Genomic DNA, 24355 nt, shown 5'->3' on the forward strand with positions numbered 1-24355 from the left:
TCCTGCATTTGAAAGCTATATCTCAGTCATGAAATTATGTGTTTGTTTAGCTTCTAACTTTCTCAATGCGCTATGAGTCTATCACTTGTCTGGACCAGTTGTGAAAGTAGGACTAGGGAAAAGGGAGGTATCTTGGTGAATGCTTACTTGTTCGTTTTTTTAAAGCACATAAAATGTTCACTTAGAGCTCAATTAGTGTCCTCAAGCAGCAGCCCATTTAAGTAGATGTCCTTCTGAGACGCTGGAGGTCACACCCTTCGCAAGCCTGAATCCAATATAACAATGCAAGCCCTAACCTGGAAGCCCAAGTAAAGAGGAAGAGGGGACGGTCCAGGAATACATGGCGCCGCGATTTGGAAGCAGATGCCAATCAGATGGGCGTGACGTGTGGACAGTTGGAGAGACTTGCCCAGAACCAAGATGCCTGGAGGAAGCTAGTTGTTGCGTGACTTCTTGGTGGCCTGTGCCGCAGAAGGGACCACAGGCAGAGATGAGATGAGATATGAGGACTAACCCAACTTATACCACCACTTCTGTCAAGTACGTTTTCGTTCCCTTGTTTAAGATACCAAACAAAAAATTGATTACCAATAGTTAATGAACTAATTGGTTAATTTATTTTAATTATTCTTGTGTTGTCAGGTAAAAGAAATAATTGTGTACAATTTCAGCTTATTCCGAAATTGGGTGTGGGAGAAATAACGCGTACAAACTTTTTACCAAACAGAGTGAATTGATATTCTGTCACAACCTTACTAAGGGGTCAACTCCCATTTCGGCATAGGATTTCCTTGATTTACATCCGATCTCTATAACTGAACCTAAAATCTGTCTTATCCATCTTTGTAGAGCCACATTTAGTGCTTTTCAATTTCATTGCACTTTATTAATGGAGCCCAGCCACTAGTAGACATATATAACTTCTCTTGACTACGATGTTGGAATTAGGTGACTATTTGGCTTTAGATGTTATATCGAAAAGGGAAGTTTTATCGTCAAAATCATCTGTTGGGGGGTTTTAAACTAAAATAAATCTGGAGTTGTTGTTTTTTTTTAAATTCAAAACCACATTTAGCTACGGTCATAGAATTATGTGACTGTAGTGTAATATTGAAGAGAGAGGCTTTCAACCTTAAAACGCTCTGTAGGGGGATTCTAAACTCAAAACTATCTTGAGGGTTTTAAACTTTTAAACAAGCCATCTGGAGGAGAGGGGTTAAAGCTCAAAAACCCTCATTGGCTTGGCTACGCTCAAAGAATTTTAGTGTGTAATTTGCTTTTTGTTATATTGAAGAGGTATTTTTTAGCATCAAACCCCTCTGAAGGGAAATTTAAACTCAAAACACCCAAATAGGCTTGGCTTTGCTCATAGCATTTTGATTGCGAAATTTGATTTTTTTTTATTTTGAAGATTTATGTTTTAGCTTCAAACCCCGCTGGCGGGGAGTTTAAACTAAAAACCCCTTTGGCTATGCTCATAGCATTTTGAGTGCGTAATATGCTTTTTTTTATATTGAAGAGGTATTTTTAGCTTCAAACCCAGCTGAAGAGGTGTTTAAACTCAAAACCCCTTTGGCTACCCTCATACAATTTTGAGTGTGTAATTTTCTTTTGTATATTGAAAAGGGGTTTATTGTAAATTTTGGAGAGGGGTTTAAAATCAAAATCTTCCTTACATGTGCTCTTGGAATTTGGGGATTGTCGTTAGCTTTTTTTTTTGTTTTATAGAAGAGGGGGGATTTAAATGCAAAACTCCTTTGTAGGGGGTTTCAAAACCAAAACGCCCTGGTAGGGGTTTTAAACTTAAAACCCCCTAGGGTTTTGAAACTCAAAACTTCCTGGTAAAGGGTTTTAAACTCAAAACCCCTGGTAGGGGTGTTTTAAACTCAAAACCACCTGGTATGGGGTTTCAAACTCCAAACCCCTTGGTGTGGGTTTTAAACTCAAAACCCCTGGTAGGGGGTTTTAAACTCAAAACCACCTGGTATGGGGTTTCAAACTCAAAACCCCTTGGTAGGGGTTTCATACTCAAAACCCCTCTAAACCCCCTGGTAGGGTTTTCCAATTTAAAACCTCCTGGTAGGGGGGGGGATTTCATTTCGGGGGGGGGGGATCGAAATTTAGTGACTGATTTTTTGCTTTCATTTTGTTTACTTTAGGTTAGATTTTAATACTAAACCATCACTTGCCCCAGCACAACCAAAGGGGTTTTGAGTTTAAAACCCCCTCTTCAAAAAGCTAATTACGCACTCAAATGTTATGAGCGTAGCAAAATGGGATGTGACTCAGTTTTGAGTTTAAACCCCACTTCAGCGGGGTTTGAAGGTAAAAAATACCTCTTTAATAATAAAAACAAAGCAAATTATACACTCAAAATGTTATGAGTGTAGTCAAAGGGGTTTTGAGTTTAAACTCCCCTCCAGTGGAGTTTGAAGCTAAAAAGTACCTCTTCAATATAAATAAAAGCAAATTACTCACTCTAAAATCTATGAGTGTAGCCAAAGGGCTTTTGAGTTTAAACCCCCCGCCAGGGAGGATTGAGGCTAAAAAGTACATCTTTAATGTACGAAAAAAAGCAAATTACGCACTCAAAATGCTATGAGCGTTGCTAAAAGAGGTTTTGAGTTTAAACCCCGTTCAGAGGGGTTTGATGCTAAAAATACCTCTTCAATATAAATTTTAAAAAAAGCAAATTTAAATTATTTGAGCGTAGCCAATCCAATCGTGTGTTTTTAGTTTAAACCCCTCTTCTACAGATGGCTTTTTTTTTAAAGTTTAAAACCCCTCCAGATGGTTTAGAGTTTAAGATCCCCCTACAGAGCATTTTGAGGTGGAAAACCCCAACAAATGATTTTGACGATAAAACTTCTCTACAGTCACTTAATTCCAAAAGCGTATTCAAGAGAGGTTACACATTATTACCAGTGGAAGGGCTCCATTAATAAACTGCAGTGAATAGTCATCTGCGGAAATTGAAAAACACTAAATGTGGCTCAACAAAGATGGCTAAGACAGATTTTAGGAGTTAGTTAAAGAGATCGGGTCTAAATCAAGGAAATCCTATGCCGAACTGGAAGTCGACCCCTAAGTAAGATTGTGAGAGAGCGACGCATGAAGTTTGCGGAACATGTTCTCCGACAAAATGAATTACACATAAGAAGAATTGCAATGATATCCTAGTACAACTTGACGCCACTCATTCATGGAGGTCCTCATGGCAGGTGGGAAGAGGCTTCAGACATTACCAGTGACAGATTTTAAAGGAAACAGCTTGACGTCAATTCTCCGAACAGCGCGGGAGGGTCTAAGTCAGTAAGAATAGCACATTAGGTTTTTGAAATAAAACTTTTTAATAGCAGGAAAATGCACTGTAGATACCTCAGAATATGCATTTTGTTGGCTTTCAATACTAGAAATAGTGCTTGGCGGCGAGGCCCTAGCGCTCCCCCAGACCCCCTTGCTAGTAGGCCTAATGGCGGGGAATCTACAATTTTATGGAAACAGCTTGACGGCAAATGTGCCAAACGGCGCGGTAGGGTCTAAGTCAGTAAGAATAGCACATTAGGTTTTTGAAATAGAACTTTTTAATAGCAGGAAAATGCACTGTAGATACCTCAGAATATGCATTTTGTTGGCTTTCAATATCAGAAATAGTGCTTGGCGGCGGGGCTTCGCCCCGCGCTGGGGGAGCTCCTAGCGCTCTCCCAGACCTCCTTGCTAGTAATGGCGGGTAATCTACAATTTTTCCACTAACTCATGGAAGAACCTATTCTAGGGCACAATAAACGTCTTCCGAAAGAATGAAGGGTCAGAATGTAATAAAGATTATGTTTACACACACACACATAAATACATATTTAAAAAAAATTCGCCGGGGGGTCGCCCCAAACCCCCCTTCCCCGAAAAAAAGTCCTGGCTACGCCCATGATATATATATATATATATAGTTTGTCCATCATGGTTCGATGATGACTACTTTGTCATCCAGGGGGGTGAGGGCTTTGCATTGGGGTTTTATGCCTCCTCATGTGGCTGGTGAGTCCGGAATGTTCGGCTGCACGCTGGGCAGGTAATTACAGCTGGATCTAGTGTCATTGGCCTTGCTTTTCTTCTCTGGTGTTTTTCTTCTGCCAGCGTTGTTCTCTTTTCCTCAGCAACCTGTGCGCCAGTTTTCACAGCGCGACGCCATGATGCTCTGTCATGTGCCTCTGTCTCCCAGGTGGCTGGGTCTATGCTGAACGCCTTCAGAGAAGCTTTGAGGGTGTCCCTGAAGCGCTTTCTTTGACCACCTTGCGAGCGCTTTCCTTCTCTTAGTTGGCCATACAAGAGTCGTTCAGGGTTGCGGCGACGGTCTTCCATTCTGCAGACGTGTTCTGCCCATCGCAGCTGGGACTGCATCAGGATTGTGTGGATGCTTTGCATATCCGCTCTTCGAAGGACTTCAGTATCTGGTATTTGGTCTTGCCATTTGACATTCAGTATATATATATATATATGGGAGGCGCAGTGGCTGGGCGGTAAAGCGCTTGGTTTCCGAACCGGGGACCGGTGTTCGAATCCTGGTGAAGACTGGGATTTTTAATTTCGGGATCTTCGGGCGCCCACCCACTAGTTCTAATGGGTAACTCCGATGGTTTTGACAATTTTTGATATAATATGTGTTTTGATTTATAGATAATGAATATATTATTCTTTTTTTTTATTTGCAAGAATAACTTAGTAATTGATGTTTTTGTGACATAATTTTTCTGCGCATCCAAAACAGTCAGATTTTCACTGAATTTCTGTGTGACGTCACGAGTGTGCACTCAAATCCTATTGATAGGGAGGCGAAAAAGAAATTATCTTTGATAAAAAAAAATTTCGTTAGTACATCATTAAAATACTTTAAAAGAAATTTATAATGGTGTATAAATTATGACTGTATGTTTGACCGTAAGAAAATTATGATTTTTTTGTGCTGTTTTGACCTAACATTGGTTGACATGGAAAAAGTGATGAGAGAGCTTGACGCTGGCTCAGCCGGCGAGACACACCCCCAAGGTCAAAAGTTAAAAAGTTGGAATTGAGTTTCGTAGACGATAGATCTACTTATTAAATAAGAAATTTAATAGTAGATCTAGTATTCGTAGTAAATTTCTAGCTCACAAATCTGATTCATTTATATTTATGAACTTCAGTTGTTTAAAATGTCTCAGTAGTATCATTAATTGAATTCTTTGGCCTGGAAATCCAATGTATTGTTGGTACTGCACCTGGTATTAACTTCAATTTTTTTTTTTTAATCCCATTTCCACAGCAATGAAGTTGCTGAAACAGCTTCTCTCAAAATGGTTTGAGCATAAACAGGAATTAGCTAATGCCTTTGTAAAATATTTGCTCTTCAGGCGAATAATTTTTTCCCTTTAAAACTTCATCTCTTGGAAACAAATGAAAAGAGACACTAATTTCTGTATCAGCATACTTGCTGATTTTATCTTTGTGATTGGAACTACTGCAACAAGCTGAAGAACAATATTTAATTTTCTTCAAGTAGAAATAGAGGTTTATAAACAATGACCGATTATAAATTAACGTGGAGACTAGATCTAGCTGTGAAGCGTAACAATAAATGCGATCCGATAGGTCTAGATCTAGACTAGAGGGTTTATCGGTTATATAGGTCTAGATCTATATTTAGCCAGCACCCTTGTGACGTCACGTTTTTAAAAACTAAAAACATCTCGCAGATCCCCATTTTTTGGGGGGCGTGGAGAATTTTCTGTCTAATTTATTAAATATAAAATTTTCCGAGCATTTAAATAAAAAATGATATAATGTTTACTATTACAACTTTTTACGCAGAATTTAAATATGTCAATAACTAAAATTTGAAAAACTATCGGAGTTTCCCTTTAATTGGGGAAAAGTAAAGGCGGTTGGTCGTTGTGCTGGCCAGATAACACCCTCGTTTACCGTAGGCCACAAAAACAGATGACCTTTACATCATCTGCCCTATAGACCACAAGGTCTGAAAGGGGTATTTTACTTACTTACTATAACTATTATATATATATATATATATATATATATATATATATATATATATATATATATATATATATATATATATATATATATATATATATATATATATATATATATATATTACATGATCCTCTTGAATATATCAAGGTTGAGGGCAAAAACTGATGATGCAAGTTTTGTGGCTGACTCTGCTACTTGGCTTCAGACCCTAGTTGACAAACTATCTGCTGCTTGCCAGAAGTTTGGCTTAAATATAAGTCAAAGCAAGACTAACAAACTAGATCAGAACACAAATACTGCACCTCACGTAACCTTTAATGGTCAACCACTGGAAATTGTTGACTATGTTTGTTATCTTGGCTCCATCATATCCAACGATGCCGTACTGTGTGATGTGCATTCTGCTATACGGAAGTGAAACATGGTCAACCTACTCTTGGGAGAAAACAAAGCTAAATATCTTTTATTTCCGATGCCTAAGTCAGATCTTTAAAATAAGGGGATAAGATAAATTAACCAATGAGGAAGTGCTGCGAATGCAGGTTGCTAGGACATCAGCGCTGTTATCAGCAGCAGACGGCTGGACTGGCTTGGTCATGTTCATAGAATGCCACAAGGTCGACTTCCACAAGACATTCTGTATGGTGTTCTAGCAGAAGACAGGAGAGCCGCTGGTCGTCCAATTCTAAAGTGTAGTGGCGTATGCTAACACGACATGAAGATCTTCAAAATCGACACAAACAGTTTGGGAAAATTGGCACTGGATATATCAACATAGAGAACGAGCAAAGAGGAAGAGTTCCAGATTGAAGATGCTATATACAGTAGTAGTAGCAAGAAAGCACAACGGTCCCTGGCGATTACAGATGACCGCTGCTGTGTATCAAGGATTGGCCTCAAAAGTCACACAAGAAGTTGCAAAGACGTAAAATATTTTAGATATATAAATAAAAATAAACAAATAAATAAAAAATATATAGACAAATTAAGAGAAAACGATGACTATGGCCATGTGAGTAATTCTATACGACACGTAGGCCAAAAGAGTGTACAGGTTACGAAGTAATAGCCGTTTTTATTAAATCTTCTGTGTAAGAGGAGCAAAAACAAAAGGAAAACAAAACAAACATGGCGAATGCTGTAGTTGAGCAAGAACTCTCTGACATTGATTGGCTTGTTATGAGAGCACGTAGTTTTCCTAAGTCAGATCCATTTTCAGCTAAAGCTTGGCTTATTACGGCGAAATCATTATTTCCACAATCTTTTGTTATTCAGGTACCATTATCAAGACTAGATCTATAGTAGCTTCTTATATTAGGCACAGCTCATCGAATTCTCCTTTAAGAAACACGTCGCTTTTTTTGTTTATAATTAATTTGTTTTTATGTTTGGAGCTAAAAACGACGTTTCGCGACAGTGCATGTCCAATTTTAGATAAGTTCCTGTATTTTTGTTCCGCTTTTCCAAAGCAGATGGCAGTTTTTTAGATTCTCGGTAACCAAGTATGTAAAGCTATTGATTTAACCTCCCCCGGCAATTCATACCCATATAAGGGATGAAGGCTATATTATGAGCCTGTTTGATCGTAGGCTGGTGGATCTATCAAAATAAGCTTCCAAACATCTTTAGAAAGACATTTCAATCACATTTATTCCGTAAGCTGTTAAATAAAATTAAAAAAGGAGGTGTTTCAACATTAATAATGAATTTAACACATTCTCCTATAGTGCACAAGGCAAAATCGTAATAAGAAATATTACTGGGATTAATAAATCTATGATTTTTTCAATGAATAAAAGTGACCTAGATCGAGATATCTAGAATATATAATTTATGAATGAAAGAAAAAGTGCGGGCTGCTAATTTGAAGCCAGAGACCATGCCCACTGCAGGTGATCATACCAGGCGAGCGCTGGTGGTGAGGAGAGGTATACACTAAGCGTGTAGTGTCACAACCTATCATACAGGCAGTGGAGGGAATGGGGAGAGAGTCATGAAAAGAATTATAAGCATCTATGGGAGGGAGGGGATGTTAAGGTGTAACAAAGCGAACATCCAAAATATGAAAAGAAGAGGGTCCTTGGATGGGAATTAAAAGAAAGAGACAGAGAATACATGTAGCCTAGTTGAAAATATCATGTTTATTAAATTATAATAATTAATTTATAGAGATTTATTTCTGTCTGTTTCTACACATAGATTATATAGGTAGGCATATATAGAGAGACAATATACTATAAATACATATTGCAGAAGTGAATCTACTTCTTTTAATACAATCTAAATAATTTTTAATTAACACAGATATAATTTATTAGCAATAACATAGTGGTGTTTCTTAACGGTGCTCGATGTGCGCTAAAGGAGAAAGCACAAAAACTGCGTTTATTATAGGAGCATGAAGTGACCTGATTTATTTTAAAATAAAATCTTGACTATGAGTGGTAATTCAAAGAAACACAGCTATTTTTATAGTCCTTTAGTTGCAGAATAAGAATCTGCTTTCAGTTTTTTTTGTAAGTTAAACCGTCACCAAATAAAAAAATAAAATAAAAATTTGACCTAGTTCCCGAATACGGTGTGCCTAATATAAGAAAAGAATCTACTATAAATGTGAACAGGTTTCTTTGAATGATGGATGCTGCAGTGCAGCTGAGTCAGACTCAAAGTTTGAGAATTTGAGTCATTTGTCGCAAGCTCGAAGGCTTAGGCCTAGGCCTTTTAGTGATAAAATAGTATTTAGATTCTACTTAGTAGACATCTATATGTAATAAAACCACTACAGCTAAATGGGTACCGCTAAATGGATGTAATTGAGATATATAGTAAAGTGCGAAGTTCGAGCGCATTAAGCCCGCTGGCAGCAATTTTCAAGTTTGGATTTTTATAGCACCGTAACGGTCTGACCTATGAAAAAACTGATGGTATCTCTGAATTCCTCGTCCTTTTTTCTATAAAAATAGATTGGATTTAATGTATCACTAGGCTTAGTTAAAATTAAATACGAAGTCAAAGAGGTGTAGGGTAAGTATCGCCAAGCGTACTTTTCCTCGAGCAGATTTTTCCCCAGTTAGTAAGCTCGATTGGGTTGATGGAAGGTTCGAGCAGATCAAAGAAAATATATCTAAAAACATGTTTTAATATTTTTAATTTTTACTATAAAGTCATTTTCTTTTTACTCCAGCGCAAGAACACTATCCATTGCACCATTTCCCACCCTCCACAGCTTCAAATAGTCTCTTTGAGCTGATGAACCATCAGACTTAAAAATAGCCTTAATCCCATTACCCATTTCCTTCACTACCGGGTAGTAAAAAAGAATAATTCCACACCTCCTGAGTTTGACCTCACCATGAACTTAGCCTTTACAAGGAAAAGGAAATAGTATGTGTCGGAAGTAAAGAAAAAAGGTGCATGCGCAGTAGCAATATAGTAGTAATTTGGTAAACATTCAAATAAAAAAGTTATAGCAATAAAAAGTGAACTGTTCGAACCTCTTGTCAAATTGGGACTGCTCGAACTTCGCACTTTACTCTAGATCTAGATCTAAATGATAAAAATAATTTTGAAAATCAGATAAATTCGTTTTTAAATCTTTTGGTTATTTTGTCTTGTCCTACAGTCTACACTAGATCTACTTACAGTTACACTAGTTACAGTGTCACTGTGTGTGAATTTATTTATTTTTTTTAAATCTAGATCTACCTAATTATAATTTAGCTTTTAAATATATATATATATATAACATATCAACATTTTAAGTTTTAAGATACACTAAAATTAATATTCCTGTGATTCTTATGTAATTTAACTGTTAATTAACATTATGTAATAATATTTTAAGTGAGAAAATAAGTTCATGAATGACATTCATGACCACTCCCCCCACCCCTTTAGTACTCCAGGGCAATGTTTCTCAGCCTTATCATGGTGCCCAGGTGGAAACGGTCATTAGAGGAGACGATTAGGCTAATATGGAAGCAAATTAGAACTCATGGTGGGGTGCCTAATGACCATTGCATTGATGGGGATGGAACAAATATCCACACAGTTCCTCAGGGGGTCATTTCATGGTTTGACAACTGCATGACTTATGTGGTCCGGAGTAGTAATATGGAGGAGTTTCCCCAGTGTGCTTCGCCTCTAACTTGAGCATCTTGGGATACAAGCCATCAGTAATAGGCATTTAACAAATTTACATCTGTTTGTATCTTTCATAGAACAGTTGTTTCTACAGTTGATAGAAGGGAGCTTCCTTGAGACTAGTGTTCCAAGAGTCTTTGACTTAACTCTTACTACATTTACTAAGTGATATGACTAGTATTCAATATATAATGACATTATGATTGAGTATGTGAGTATCAGTATGTCAGTCTGTTAGGATTATAATTATTATTAATATATCATTCATATCATTGTATGATACTCAATGAATGGTTAAGTGACTGACTGATTGTAAGTGATACTGATATATTTTTTTTTAAGATCTAAATGTAATTCTTCTTATCATCTTCTTCTTCTTCATCGTTCTCATTGTTATGTTGGAGTGTTCATATGACTAGACCAATACATGAGATGAACAGCGCAGTGGTTTCCAAATCATGGAGCTTTCCATATAGTTTTCTTTCTATTGGGGTGATTTGGGGCCAATGTCTTATATAGGCCTCTTTGTAAAGAGAGCAGTTTTGGAAGACGTGGTCGGCATTCTCTGGTGATACTCCACATGGACAGATTTCACTGGTTCCAATTTTGAGCTTCCAGTACATGTGTTGTGGCATTCTGTTGTGTCCGGTCCTGAGTTGAAAGATTAGACGTTGGTCTTGTCAGGATAGCTTCTAATCATCAATATAGTAGATCTTTAATCAAGAGAATACTAGGCCCATGGAATTTCAATATGATAGCACACAACATAGGGGTACATCTGATCTCCTTATCACTGTGATACAATAATCTAATCATCAATATAGTAGATCTTTAATCAAGAGAATACTAGGTCCATGGAATTTCAATATGATAGCACACAACATAGGGGTACATCTGATCTCCTTATCACTGTGATACAATAATGCAATGACAAAAACACCCATTTGCAGATTGAAAATAAACTTACATGTTAGGCCCCTCCACCCTCACAGGATCAACAACCAACACACTTTCCTTTAAAATGAGATGGCAACAAACATTTTGTCCTTTTCTGATTTATCTTAGATTTTATAGCCTCATTTCTATTTCCCATGCTTATACACCAGTGCAGTTCGTTTCTGCCTTGACAGACAACAACATTGGACAGATAAGCTTAGAACTATAAGCCAATAGTGTGTTACTTTTTGGTCTTTATAGTTTGTTTGTAGTTTATGAAGTCCTCATGGTACAGACATCCTTTTTTTCCTTTGGTCCTATATATGGATTGTATTTTCTATACACTCTTAACATACTTTACTTTGGTGGATTTTACTTTTGAAAATTCAAAAAATTGTTACATTTTAATTTAAAGGTTAATAGTATTAAAAAAAATCAATTAAAAGGCGATTGTTAATTACATTTAAAGTTTGTCTTATATATTCCTATACTTGTTTTTTCCATAGTTTGAATCTTATCTTGTGGAAAAAAATGCAAAGAATGTTGATGAAGCTGCAAGATATCTTCAAGACATGTAAGTAGAAGTTACTTAAAAAAGATATGTCTACATTAAATGTAAAGTTCAAACATGCAATTACAAAAAAATCACCTACAATATGATCTACCGCTAATTAGTTTTTTTAGAACTGGCTCAGTAACAAACAAATTTTTTCATGACACATGGTTCACTGGCAGTTGATTCTCTTCAATACAGAATTATTTATTTGTTTTTGCATATATTTTGCATTGTTTTAAAAGTAAATTGTGTTACTAAATATTATCCCTCATATCATATTGGGTGGTTACTCTAGCTGAGCATCAAACTGGGCAGTTATCATTATAAATAAAATTAAGAATCACATTCCTGCTTCCTCTTTTTTTTTTTTACAAGAAAACACAGGCATTGCAGTAAAGTTAAGTTCCCCTTTTAGACCTTGTGATCTATAGGGCAGATGATGTAAAGGTCATCTGTTTCTGTGGCCTGCAGTTAATAAGGGTGTCATGTGACCAGCACAACGACCAACTGCTTTTACTTTTCCCCAACTAATGTCAGGTACCCATTAGAGCTGGGTAGACTCTGAGACACCCTAAAGTTCCCAAAATTAAAAATCCCAGTCTTCACCAGGATTCAAACCCAGGACCCCTCAGTTTGGAAGCCAAGCACTTTACCACTCAGCCACCGCGCCTAAATTAACCTAGTACAGATAATACATTATTTTCTAAATGTCAGGTTTCTAGCTCCATGGCATCACAATATCTCAGGTATACATATCAGCTGAGGAGGCATGGTGGCTGAGTGGTAAATTGTTTGGCTTGGCTTCTGAACAGGGGGTCCCAGGCTCAAATCCTAACTATTAGGTCTGAAAGGGTAACTTTATTTATTTTTTTTTAATCAGCTGGGACATAGTGCATAAAAATCCCCACCCTCTCCTGGGTTTGAAACTCTAAGTCTTCTAGTTTGGTAGCTGATTGTTTTACTGTCATCTCACCATATCCCTGAACTGTTTTTAGTGGTCTTTTAAAGTTGAATATTCAATGATTCCAAGGTATTTTTGTAATGTGTTGCTTGTAAAGAGAGGTGAGACAAAAAGTCAATAATATTTAATTTTGTGTTCTATTTCTTCTAGGCTGCAAACATTTCCCAATGAATCTCGACTGTGGTTGGAAGTTCATAGCATACTGGAATCTCTTCAGAAAGAAACACTGGATCAAAAATTGACTTTCCTTACTGGTGAACGTTCAATTTTCTCAGATGTATAAATAAAGTAGCAATGAATACAAATATTAAAGTCACCCCCTTCCCTTTCAGTATATTGGCTATTACTGCTGTTTATTTTTATACACTTTCTTAACTAGAGGCTGTTTTACAAATAATTTCAATGTTACTAGATTGTAGTTTGTATGTGTATAACTTGAACAGAGGTAACAAATGAATTTGTGAGACAGTGGCTTTCAAAAAATATTATGCAGTTTTGTTGAATAAACTTTTAAAATAGTTACATACATTTTTATTGAATTAAACTTTTTATTTTAGTAACCTTCAAAATTTTAAATAGTTGTAAATTTAAAAATATATCTTTTTTGTTATTGTTTCATTTTAGGTTTTTGTAAATCCTTTATTAGAACAATTCATGTTTGTTTTAATAATAAAGGACTTACAAAAAGCTATCATCCATTGGCTAAAGAGTTAACATTTGGGGTTGGTTTCAAAGATTCTGGTGTTTTTGTCTTCTTAGATTTGTTTGCTGCACTTCCCACCTCAACCCAGTGCTTGATGGTGTTGCGGGTCTCGGAAACTATATCAGATGTTTTGGAGAGGTGTCAACTGTTACTGTTGGCAATGAAAAAATTCCCCAATCTAGTTCAGGAACATGGGGTTTGTGTGTTGATTTTTTTGTTGTTTTTTTATTCATGAAATGCATATATAGTCTATGTAACAGTATATAAAGAATTAAGAGCATATTACTTATTTTCTTATCTTATGTATAAAGATTTATAACTTTATTTACAAATTTATTGACTAACATAAAAAGATGAGATAAAGGGAACAAAGGATTAAAATGTATTTTTAATGGGTACTATTATAGAAAATGTCAAATATTCATCAAAAACGTTTGTTAATTGTACCTTTTTTTTCAATAAAGGCCTTAAGTTTTTCTTTATATCTAGCAGCTTATAGATAAATGTAAAGTGCTTTTGCTTCTGTTGACTAAGGTCAATCACAAAGATCTTCTGCATTCATGTATAAACTTTTTAAAATGCTAAATGACAAATAGTCTTACCAGGAAAATCAAGTGGTGTTAACACTCAGCTACATTATTTCTTTCTTTGTTTTGTTTGTTTTCAAACTAGAAATTGATATTCTGCATAGTTCTAGAATATGTAAACATTGCTCATTTAAAAATAAAAAAATATGCCCCATATCATATTTGCTCAAATAGAGAGAGAGATTTGTAGTTAGCAATAACTTCAATATTTGTTGTTGTTTTTTTTTTCAATCTGAAGCTTAAGCTTGTTGAAATGTTGGTCAAAGAAGAAACCAATTCAGGCATAGTCAATAACCCAGTTAATTGTTACAGGAAACTTCTTGGTAAGTAATAGTCAGAGATCTTCTCATTTAAGGCAATTACTATAGATTTTGTTAACTGGAGTTAAATGCACATACACACATTTCAAAATGAAAGCCAGAATGAAAAATCCTATTCCTTTATTTTATTTCGTTTAATAGACATAAAGCAATAATAAAAACTAGAAGCCAAGTGTATATCATTGTTCTATCTTATCATGTAATTACCAGCATTTCACAATGGACCAGTAAACCACTAGCCACTTCTTCATTGTGCTGTATAATATTGTCATTCTTACATGCATTACTCTGTACACTTAACATTAAAATATATAAATATTCAATGGTTCAAATTCTTTGACATCAGTGTGTGATGTGATGCCTCTGGTACTTCAGAAGGGAGGTCACTTGGAAGTGAATATGTTCCACCTGTACGTTTGGCTTCAGAGAGCAACAGAGTTTTATGTAAGCTATGTCTCACAGCCACATAACCATGAGCCCACTTCAGAAGCAGGTAATGTCTTGTATGTTGTTGGATAGAACTTTTTAAAATTTCATTGCTCGTTTATCTTTTAATTACTTGAAAATATATATTTTGCATTTCTACTTCTTTAACTATTTTCTGCACTATTTATCTTGGCTAAATATTTTAACTGCAGTTACATGATCTATATTGTTGGTGGGGAAAAAATGCTTTTAGAGTTCTTGCACAAGTTTGAAGCTTCTACTGTACCCATTGCAGTGCAACTAGTTCATCTAAATAGGTTCTTGTCAATCTTCCAGCTAAAAGAATCATGTAGCGCAGTGTATTTTATTTCACATTGCTTTTATTGATGAAGACATCATCATCATCATCATTCCTTTGAGTTCCTCATGAAACATAGGGCCTCGACATAAACACGCCACTCTCCACGGTCTCTTGCTAGCTTTTTGATGGTGTCCCAGCTCTTCCCGGTCTTCTCTGCTTCTTCGAGTACACTGCGTCGCCATGTTCTTTTTGGTCTTCCTCTGCGTCTTGATGAAGACAGCCTTACATATATTTGAACTGAGTGTTTTATTCAAACCCCCCCCCCCCCCCCCCAAAAAAATATTGCTTTTATCATCCTTGAAGGATTGAAAGCTATGGAATTTACTCATTAGAACTTGGGGATAAAATATTCAACGTTGCCTTCAGGCTTAGACTAAAATCATGGTAAAATCATTGACGTCTCATTACATGACTTTTTTTTTTTTTTTTTTTTTGCTTTTATCCAGACATCTCCAGTACACTTTCTTGTAAGGATGAGATCAATTTCAAGGTTGGCTGTTGCAGTAATAGCCAGACTAAAAAAAAAAGTTTAGAGGAACATAACATTGAGAGATTATTCAGCTAATTACTGAATATTTTACAAATATCAAGAAGATAAAGCATAATCTTTTGTAGACAGAATTCCAATGTCTCATATTATTTAAAAACATTAACAAGTTTCTAGTATTCACCTAAAATTGAGTTAAGATTTCCAAATTAAGTCTGTAAGGTAAAATAAATGTTAGAACAATGATTAAGAGAAATGATTTATCTGTGTTTACAGAGACTTCTAAATCCAGAGGACTTACAGGTTTATCAGAAGCAGAGATGCAAGTTACAGATCCTTGGGGAAATCTTCTTCGTCTTCTCTTGTTAATTGGTCAACGATTGAAGTGGGACATGGAGCTGGATCTTGTGAACAAAACAAAGTAAAGTATATATACACACACAACAAACTATTTGATAACAATCTTTTTCTTTTATGTAAAGTGATATGACAGTTATATTCACATTGACTTAAAAGTCATCAAAAGCGTATTGTAAGAAAAAGTTTACAAAAATTTAACCTTAAATTAAATATGTTTCTCAAAGAATAATTGATCTATAAACATTTAAAATTAATGCATGTAAACAATTTTATAAATGTCTAAATTAAATAGAACTAAAGTATGAACTACCTTTTTTTTTCCATGTACTTATTCTCTATAAATAATGTTTAACTAGTAAAAGTTTTTTTATAATATTTTTAGTACTCATGCAACATAATGTTTGAAATATTGACTGATTTTTATTTCAGAGATTGTCAGATACAGTCCTTACAACATCAGCTAATGAGAATAAAATCTCACGGATCTGATGCCAATAGCAAACAGATTTTACATACAGCCATGGTTTTATTTGTTCATGCCATGGTGAATTATGTCAGCAACCTTGATGCTGAGTCATCTTTAGCAGGTAATTTGTTATGTCAGTTATGCTGATGCTGAGTCATCTTTAGCGGGTAATTTGATATGTCAGTAATGTTGATGCTGAGTCATCTTTAGCAGGTAGTTTGTTCTGTTGTTATGCTGATGCTGAGTCATCTTTAGCAGGTAATTTGATATGTCAGTAATGTTGATGCTGAGTTATCTTTAGCGATTTACTTCTGACCTGAAAATGTTAGTATTAATATTAAAATTGCATCATTTTCAATTGTATTGTTTGATTGCTTTTTAAATTCTTATCTGCTGTTTCAGTCAGTGCTGATGTCCAATAAAAGTTGAGGTGTAATTCCTTGAGACCCTTGACCAACAAAATTCTTTCTCTAGCTATCTAGGAATGAGTATTCTTAACTTGTCTGAAAAGATCCATAATTGACTATAATATAATTATTGAATTAATCATTTTTGGGATCTCAACATTCTTGAGCCTTGTGTCTCTTGATCTCTTCATCAGAAAACCTTTTTAAAAAAAAAGATAGATGATTCTGTTGTGTTTGCCATCACATTCATATGATAGCCCTTGTTAACCTGTCGATGTCCTCTTTATGAATGCTTCTAAAAGGTCTATAAAACAAACATTACTGATGTATATTCGGTATAGACTTTCCACCTTTTATTAGCTAAAGTAGATTAGAGGGTATCAGAGATTTATTTGTAGTAAGCTTTAACTATTAACATATGATTTTGACATAATAAAATATTTTGCTTTTAAAGAACTGTTAGTAGGATAATGGTTGATGCATATAAGGTTTGCAATAAAAGTTCCTTGTTTAAGAGTTATGTGCTAGTGTAGTTGTTTTTTTTTGCAATAGACACAGACACATTTTTTGCACAATGTACAAGGTGTAAAAAAAAATTACTTTTTGTTTCAAAGATGTCAAACAAGAAAAACAAAAATACTTTTAAAAAAAAAACAAAGCTTATTTTAAGCATGCATGTATCATTTCGTTTGGATCAGTTATGGAATTAAATTTGTAATAGATCTAGACTAACGATAGAAAAGCATTTATAAAAATAAATATTTTAAAAAAGGGAAACGCCCTTCTTAGGTTTTTCAAGCAAACATGGTAACCACACTTCTAATGAAGAGTCTATGAACACAGAAGATTGTATAGTTTTCTATTGTTTCTATTTCATGTTTGTGTTCACTAAGCCTGAGACAGCAGCCTAATATAAAGGGGACTAATTCAGCTTATATCACCAATTCAGTCAAGTACCATTTCATTGCCTTGTTTGAGATACCAAACAAAGTAATTTATTACCAACAGTTAATTAACTAATTGACTTTTTTTTTTTTTGATTTTTGTGATGTCAGGTAAAAGAAATAATTGTGCAAAAATTCAGCTTGATCCGAGATTGGGTGTTGGAAAAACAATGTGTACAAACTTTTGGACAAACAGACAGACAGAGTAAGTTGATATAAGCTTTGTAAAAATGACTTCTTGTTTCCTCTCTTGAACGTGACTATGAAAAGATAACATGAGCATTAATTTCTTTGAAAACATTGTATATAAATTAGCAGAATAGCTTCTGTATTTATAATGATTTAATATCATGTAAGTGTAGTTGTTTTCAACAAAAATGGATGAATTAAAATCATTATTGAATTATTTGACCGAAATTCTTTTCTTCTAATTTTATATAATTTTTTGTATTTTTTTTTTATGTTTCTGGAAATTTCGAAACTATTTTTGTATTTTTTAGACAGCTATTTTAGTTTTTGGAAATCTCTGCGCTAATTTTTGCATTGCCATCATGCTTTGGCATACACACTTACAAAAAAAAACAACATTTTCCACAGATTTGTTAATTTCATTTATGCTAACATGCTTTAATGAGTATAAACTAAATAATTATTTCATGTCTGTTTAGTTAACAAACGAAAAATTCAAATTGAAATGCTTGTCATTTATTTTAATTCTTTTACTAAAATGTTGACTTTCTTTCTTGCAAGGTTCAGCACATTTGGTACCAATAGTTTTAGTTGAAGGACTTAGCTCAAGGTCTAACTCTTCCTCCATGTTAGTTTTATTTTCATAAATACATTGATTAGGATTATTTATGATTAGTACTAAATTGTAAACATGTAGGTTTTTATTTATTAATAACAACAATGAAATCCTATTTTAAAAGTATGATATTGTTTACTTAAGCAAATGTGTTGTGCTCAACATTGTACCATTAGGTGGAGCCACATCTTTGTGATGCAGGTTCAAAAGAAGACAAATTAATTAAGTTCATAAAATGAGAACTTGAACTTTAATTAGCTTAAACACGATGTATGATCTAAATATAATAGTTATTCTTATGATCCAAATACAATGATTCATGATTATAAAGATGTATTACAAATAGAAATGAATTAGCTGAGGTTGCTGCCTCATTTGGTCTGTCCTTCAACCTAAAAAAAAAACAAAAAACAGGTCCACAATCAGAACTAACCAGATTCCTAAAATCATTGGGAATAGTCATCTCCTTAACCTGCTTAGGCAGCAACGATGTGTTTTTGTCAAGGCCGACAGCGCTTTTGGTCGCCTCAAACTGAGAGTACGGCGGAATAAGTCTCTTCACCTAGCAACAAAAATCAATGTTTATACTTTTGTATAAACTTTTTGGTGAAATCATAATATCAATAATGTGACAAATACAATATATATATATATATTTACTCCTCCATATACCTTCTTCAACTCAGTATCAGGTTGTGTTTATTTCTTTCATTCTTTGAGATACAAAAAACATGTGAAGTGTAGCAGTAGAATTTTCTGTGCTAATTATTTTATTTTAGATCATAGTTTTTATTTCAACTATCCATATCATATATTTGTAAATGTGTATCTTTGCTCATTACTGTTATTGTTTCTGTCTTTAGCAATAAAAGTAAAAAACCTAAGCTGGACTGTACGTATCCAACTATAGAGACGTCTCCCAACATAATCTCTTCAGCTTTTGTTCTTCAATCCTTTGAAACTGCTGTCAGGTGTTATGAAATACTCAATTCTACAGAAGAAATGAAATTTGGTAGATGCATTTTTCTAAAATAAAATATTTTTTGTTAGCAAGTTACTTATTGAAAATGAAACTTTTTCATCTTTATTTTTTTTTTTTTTTTACCAATTCAGAATTTTACAATTTGTGTCAAAATTGGAGGAAAGAAACCAAAACCATGTTATTATATTTTCAAATTGACATGGCCATATATCAGGTAAACATCTGCTAGATGTATTCAATGATATCTAACTAATAGAATTAGTTTTCAAAAAAGTTTGAGAGCTCTAAAAAATGAAAGTAGATAATTAGAAAGTTAATAGATATATACATTGTTTATCTAACTAACATAACTCATTTGTTCCAATTAAATATCTGCAGGCAAACTATGAAGAAGCCATTACATTATTATTGCAATTACCAGTTACAGCAAATCCAAAGATGAAGGTTTAGGAATATAAATAATGATAGAATTGTTTTAGAAATTATAAGCTAGCTTTCTAAATCTGATTGTTTGTTTTCCTATATAATTTTGTTTTATTTATGTTTTAACATAATTATCTTGAAATAAATTGTTTGTATTTTTTTTTTCTGCTATATAGGTAAGAAATAACCTTCAATTGGCCTGCTGTTATTTTTATCACAAGCAATATTCAGTAAGTTATATGTTGCTGTTTTCTTTGCTTGGGATTATTGAAATCTATAAATAGGTTTTTGCAGGGTTAAAAAAATAATTTTGCATCTAATCAGATAATGAATTTTTTAAAAGGATAACAGGCTCTTTTTTTTATTTTAAATTGCTTTCTAAAACTCAAAAAAACCTTAAAGTGCAAAGTGCTTGTATGAGAAGATGAAATAACCATTTCTCTAATAGTTTTTTTATCTGGCCTAATTGCACAGATATTCTGGTATTAGTTAAATGGAGGGAAAATTTTGTGTCGCCTCTGTGGAAATGTCTGGCCAGGGAAGCAGATGGGCTAAGAATGAGAGTGAACATAGCCTCCAATGGGCTATGTGACAAGTATGCTCTAGTGAGCGTACAAGCATAAAACCTTCACCTGTTTTATATGGATGAATGGACATGAAGCTAGACTCTAGATGCATTTCTGTCCAGAGCCTTGATCAATAAATTCATTTTTGCTTGTAGCTATGCTCAAATCTAACATAAATGTTTGAAATAAACAGTACCAGTAGAAAAGTTAAACATCTGAACAAAAATACCTTGAGAGCTCTGGGAAAAAAAGGGGTGATGGAGTTTGATATAAATGTGTTTATTTTAACCATATTTCACGGTATCATCGTGCACAAATAATGCAAATATGAAGGGAGTAGAGAATACTAATTAATTCATCTTGGTATACATTTAACTTCTAATGTTCAATTGATCAGTTGATCAGTTACCATCTACAATCATCCTTTTATTTTTCTATTTTTTATACTATTTATTGTTAGCATGTCGTTTATTGTGTGCATTTTCCTCTTATTCAACTATTTTCTCTCTCCTTAGAAAGCTGTGGAGCTTATTCTAGATTTGTTGGAAGCCATTCCATTAACAGCTGCAACTTCATCTGCCTGGTTTCAAGGGGATAGTGCTGAGGACAAATCTGACTCAGCACACAGTCTGTTTATGTTACAATGTGTGGACTCAGAGATCATCCCTTACTGCATTCAATTTCTCATTACTGGTCTTAAGGTATAAAAAAAAATATTAAAGTACCCTTTTCAGACCCTTGTATGGGGCAGATAATTTAAAAGTCATCTGTTTCTGTGGCCCATGGTTAATATGGGTGTCATGTGACCAGCACAATGACCAACCGCCTTTACTTTTTCCCAACTAATATTACTAATTAAAGTTGGGTGGACTCAGAGCATTATAAAAATTCAGAAATTCAAAATCCCAGTCTTCACCGGGATCGGAACCCGAGATCTCTCAGTTCACCAAGTGCAAATAAATTGTATTTTAATTAATTAAATGTTTGAAACAATGTTTTGTAAAAATACATTTTGTTTTATTTCAGGAGAGGACATTGTCTCCCCTTAAAACGGATTCCCTGTTAGCACATCTCATCATACTGCTGCAATATGATTGGCCAAAAGGAGAGTTCCTCTTTTGTGAAGTCATCTCTATTATTAAGAAACAAGGCAGCTTCACTTACAATTCTTTTTTTTCATATGTGCACCGGATCCTTTTTTAAATAGTTTTTGTTTAGAAATTCAATTCCATACATTTTATAAAGTGATAATGGATATATTTAACTCTTTCTCTCCATAATTATTTTCCACTTTCTGACAGAATTATCCATTTTGCTCATTTGTATTTCACTACCCAGTTATGATTACACTTCAATAACTTTTTTGTTTGTTAACAGAAAATGTTTTATTTGCTATAGAATTAAAAATGAATGCACATCCTTTTTAGATAAAACAAATTGATGTTTACAAAACCAAAATGAAATTTTATTTCGGATAGCAAGATTTAAAAATAAAAACTTACCGACTGTGTACAGTTTATTTAGATATAGATTAGATCTAGGAAATATTTTTGGTTCTAATTGAATTAAAAGTATTTTTTATGATAGTTATTCATATTTTCACAAAACCTAATGTATAACATATATAAAACATATAAATTAATTGTCTTGACCTCACTATCCCATGTTACTATCATCTGAAAAATTTATATAGAAAAATAGAGCCTTTTTTAGGCCCACTTTTAAAAAAACATTGTTTTTGGTAAAAACACATTGAAAAAAAAAACATACATTTTCCTAATGGAAACTATTCAAGATTAAATTATAAGCAATTCAAAACAATTTGGAAAGAAGCAAAACAAATGACTTTTTAAGCATCAATGATATCATCAATTCGACTGAAAGAGTGGGATGAAATCAATGATGGTATCATTGATTAGGAGAGAAAGAGTTAAAGAATATTTCTGTTGAATTTATTTAATGTTACAGTAAAAAATAGGTTTCTTTCTATATATTTGAATTTACTTTTCCTTAATGTATGACAGAAGTGGATATTTTGGAAGAATTTGCATTTTTAGAAACAGGGGTAGGAGGCTTGGTGAATCTAGATATTATGCCAAACAGCACAAAAGTATTAGCACAGTAAGTTCCTTGAGGAAGAAGTCAAGTGTTCATAAGATAGCTATTTATGCATACTTATTTTATTTATGGTTAACAGTTACTCAGACTAAAAACTATGTAAGTGTTATAATTAATGAGATCCCCATATTAATAAAATAATTATAAAACATTGAAGAGGGCATTATAATTTTGTACAATAAAAAATTCAAGTAAAAGCGTAAAATTCAAATGTTATTAGAACATAGTAAATTGAGTATCATTTGGGTAAGGAAGTAGAACAGACCTGAAATAGAACTATGAATGCCCATATTTTAATAAAGCAACACAACTGGTAAAATATATGACTATTATAGTAGATAAGAATGTAAAATGGCATTAATGCAAAAAATAATAACACCAAATAAAATCACATTTCTTATTCCATGTGCCAGGATAAATTCATTAAAAAAGTACTATTTCTTAAATAGTGCCATTATAGTATGTAGCAGGTTACAACCAAGAGAACCAATGACTTAGTAAAGTATTTAATTAACTTGAATGCCTAGGTTATAAATTACAGACTTGCTTCTTCAAAACCATGATATACATAGGATGTTATAATTTTTTTTTTTTTAAATATTATTTTTTTAATCTTTGAACTGAGCTTCTGTAATTTACATATGTATACAAACAAGACTACTTTCTCCTCAGACAAAGAACAGTAACTCGAGGTGTCAACAAAGGTGTTAAGGAAGACTTTAAAGCTACATTAGAAAAACAAGTGGCTTCTGTCATGGAGCCAAATCACATTCTGCTGCATAGATTTCTTAAAGAAGAAAGAACTGAAATTTTAAATAATTTTGTAGGAAGCTAGACTTTATTTACTTTTAGTGAGACTTCAAGTAACATGGAATAGAAGTTAGCCTCCATTATTTGTTTTTGTAATCAAATATATTGTCATGAATGATACTGAACAGAATATTAAATTTGTTATTTTGTCAAAACTTTGAATAGTTTGTATATTTGATAAATTATTGGTTTCACTAAATTTTTTTCCATTTCATTTATTTTGACATTCCAAACTAAACACTGTGTATTATATGAAAAATTAAGCTTGGAAGTTGCTAGACATACAAAAGAGTTTGGTTTGGAGTTCATATCGCAATAATAATCAGCATAGGATTAAAAAATTATTAGTTTCATTTTAATTTATAGATTTCAATATGAGGTTTGTTTTTTTAAGTGCTAACGTTGTTTCACAACTGTTATAAGCAGTCAATATTTGAATCATTTTGATGGATGTATTTTGTTTGAAACTAAATTGTTGTCATGTTTATTACACAATCATGACTCCCAACACCTTTCTCTGACATCCCAAAAGTAAATTTGTCCTTAGTGACATTAAAGACCCTCACTTTTACCAAATATTTAGTCAAGGCTGTGAAAGTCTATTAACTGACATCCAAAATAGACATGGAAAATCAAAATCCTTATCCTCACAGGCTTCCTGATAATTGTTTGTGTGGAAATGCAAATGGCCAGCTTTAAATAATTTTGAAATTAGGGCATGTCACTAGTAACCAAAAAGAAAAAAAAACAACTCCAGGAACCATAAAGCAGGTTTGTTTAAATCAGATTTGTATGGGTCTTCTATCTTTTTCTTCTTCTAGCCAGCTTTTTGCTACAGAGCTGTCAGCTCTTTTGCAGACTGTGCCAAGGAAAAATAGTGTGCTGTTTTCTTCAGTTGATCTACTTTATAAAGTAGAAAGTAATGCAAATGTATGTATGTATATATGTATATGACGAATAGAAATCA

General features: G+C 33.6%; 1 protein-coding gene across 2 annotated transcripts; it reads left to right on the forward strand.

The window, feature by feature from the left end:
• Window positions 1–7132: 7132 nt before the first annotated feature.
• On the forward strand, window positions 7133–23550 carry LOC106072384 (integrator complex subunit 10-like). Of its 2 annotated transcripts, none has more exons than XM_013232744.2 (17): window positions 7133–7302; window positions 11613–11680; window positions 12774–12877; window positions 13383–13522; window positions 14152–14236; window positions 14580–14726; window positions 15784–15928; window positions 16297–16454; window positions 18435–18501; window positions 19353–19501; window positions 19603–19685; window positions 19850–19915; window positions 20071–20124; window positions 20976–21161; window positions 21487–21649; window positions 22485–22581; window positions 23251–23550. In XM_013232744.2, exons 1-17 carry the CDS (start codon window positions 7156–7158, stop codon window positions 23411–23413), a joined length of 2022 nt encoding a protein of 673 aa, XP_013088198.2. In that variant the 5' UTR covers window positions 7133–7155; the 3' UTR covers window positions 23414–23550. The 2 variants fall into 2 exon arrangements, with proteins under 2 accessions (XP_013088198.2, XP_055890645.1); XM_056034670.1 differs by lacking the exon at window positions 7133–7302 and adding an exon at window positions 10333–10381.
• Window positions 23551–24355: the final 805 nt, after the last annotated feature.

This window comes from Biomphalaria glabrata, chromosome 7 (assembly GCF_947242115.1).
Source record: "Biomphalaria glabrata chromosome 7, xgBioGlab47.1, whole genome shotgun sequence".
In the NCBI taxonomy this organism is placed as follows: Eukaryota; Metazoa; Mollusca; class Gastropoda; family Planorbidae; genus Biomphalaria; species Biomphalaria glabrata.

Excerpts from the sequence above, each read along its gene's own strand:
- LOC106072384 (XM_013232744.2), top strand. The coding sequence starts at position 7,156 with ATGGCGAATGCTGTAGTTGAGCAAGAACTCTCTGACATTGATTGGCTT. Across the intron at positions 14,727-15,783 it reads TGAGCCCACTTCAGAAGCAG|AGACTTCTAAATCCAGAGGA; the intron begins GTAATGTCTTGT and ends CTGTGTTTACAG. Across the intron at positions 19,916-20,070 it reads CAGCAAATCCAAAGATGAAG|GTAAGAAATAACCTTCAATT; the intron begins GTTTAGGAATAT and ends TCTGCTATATAG.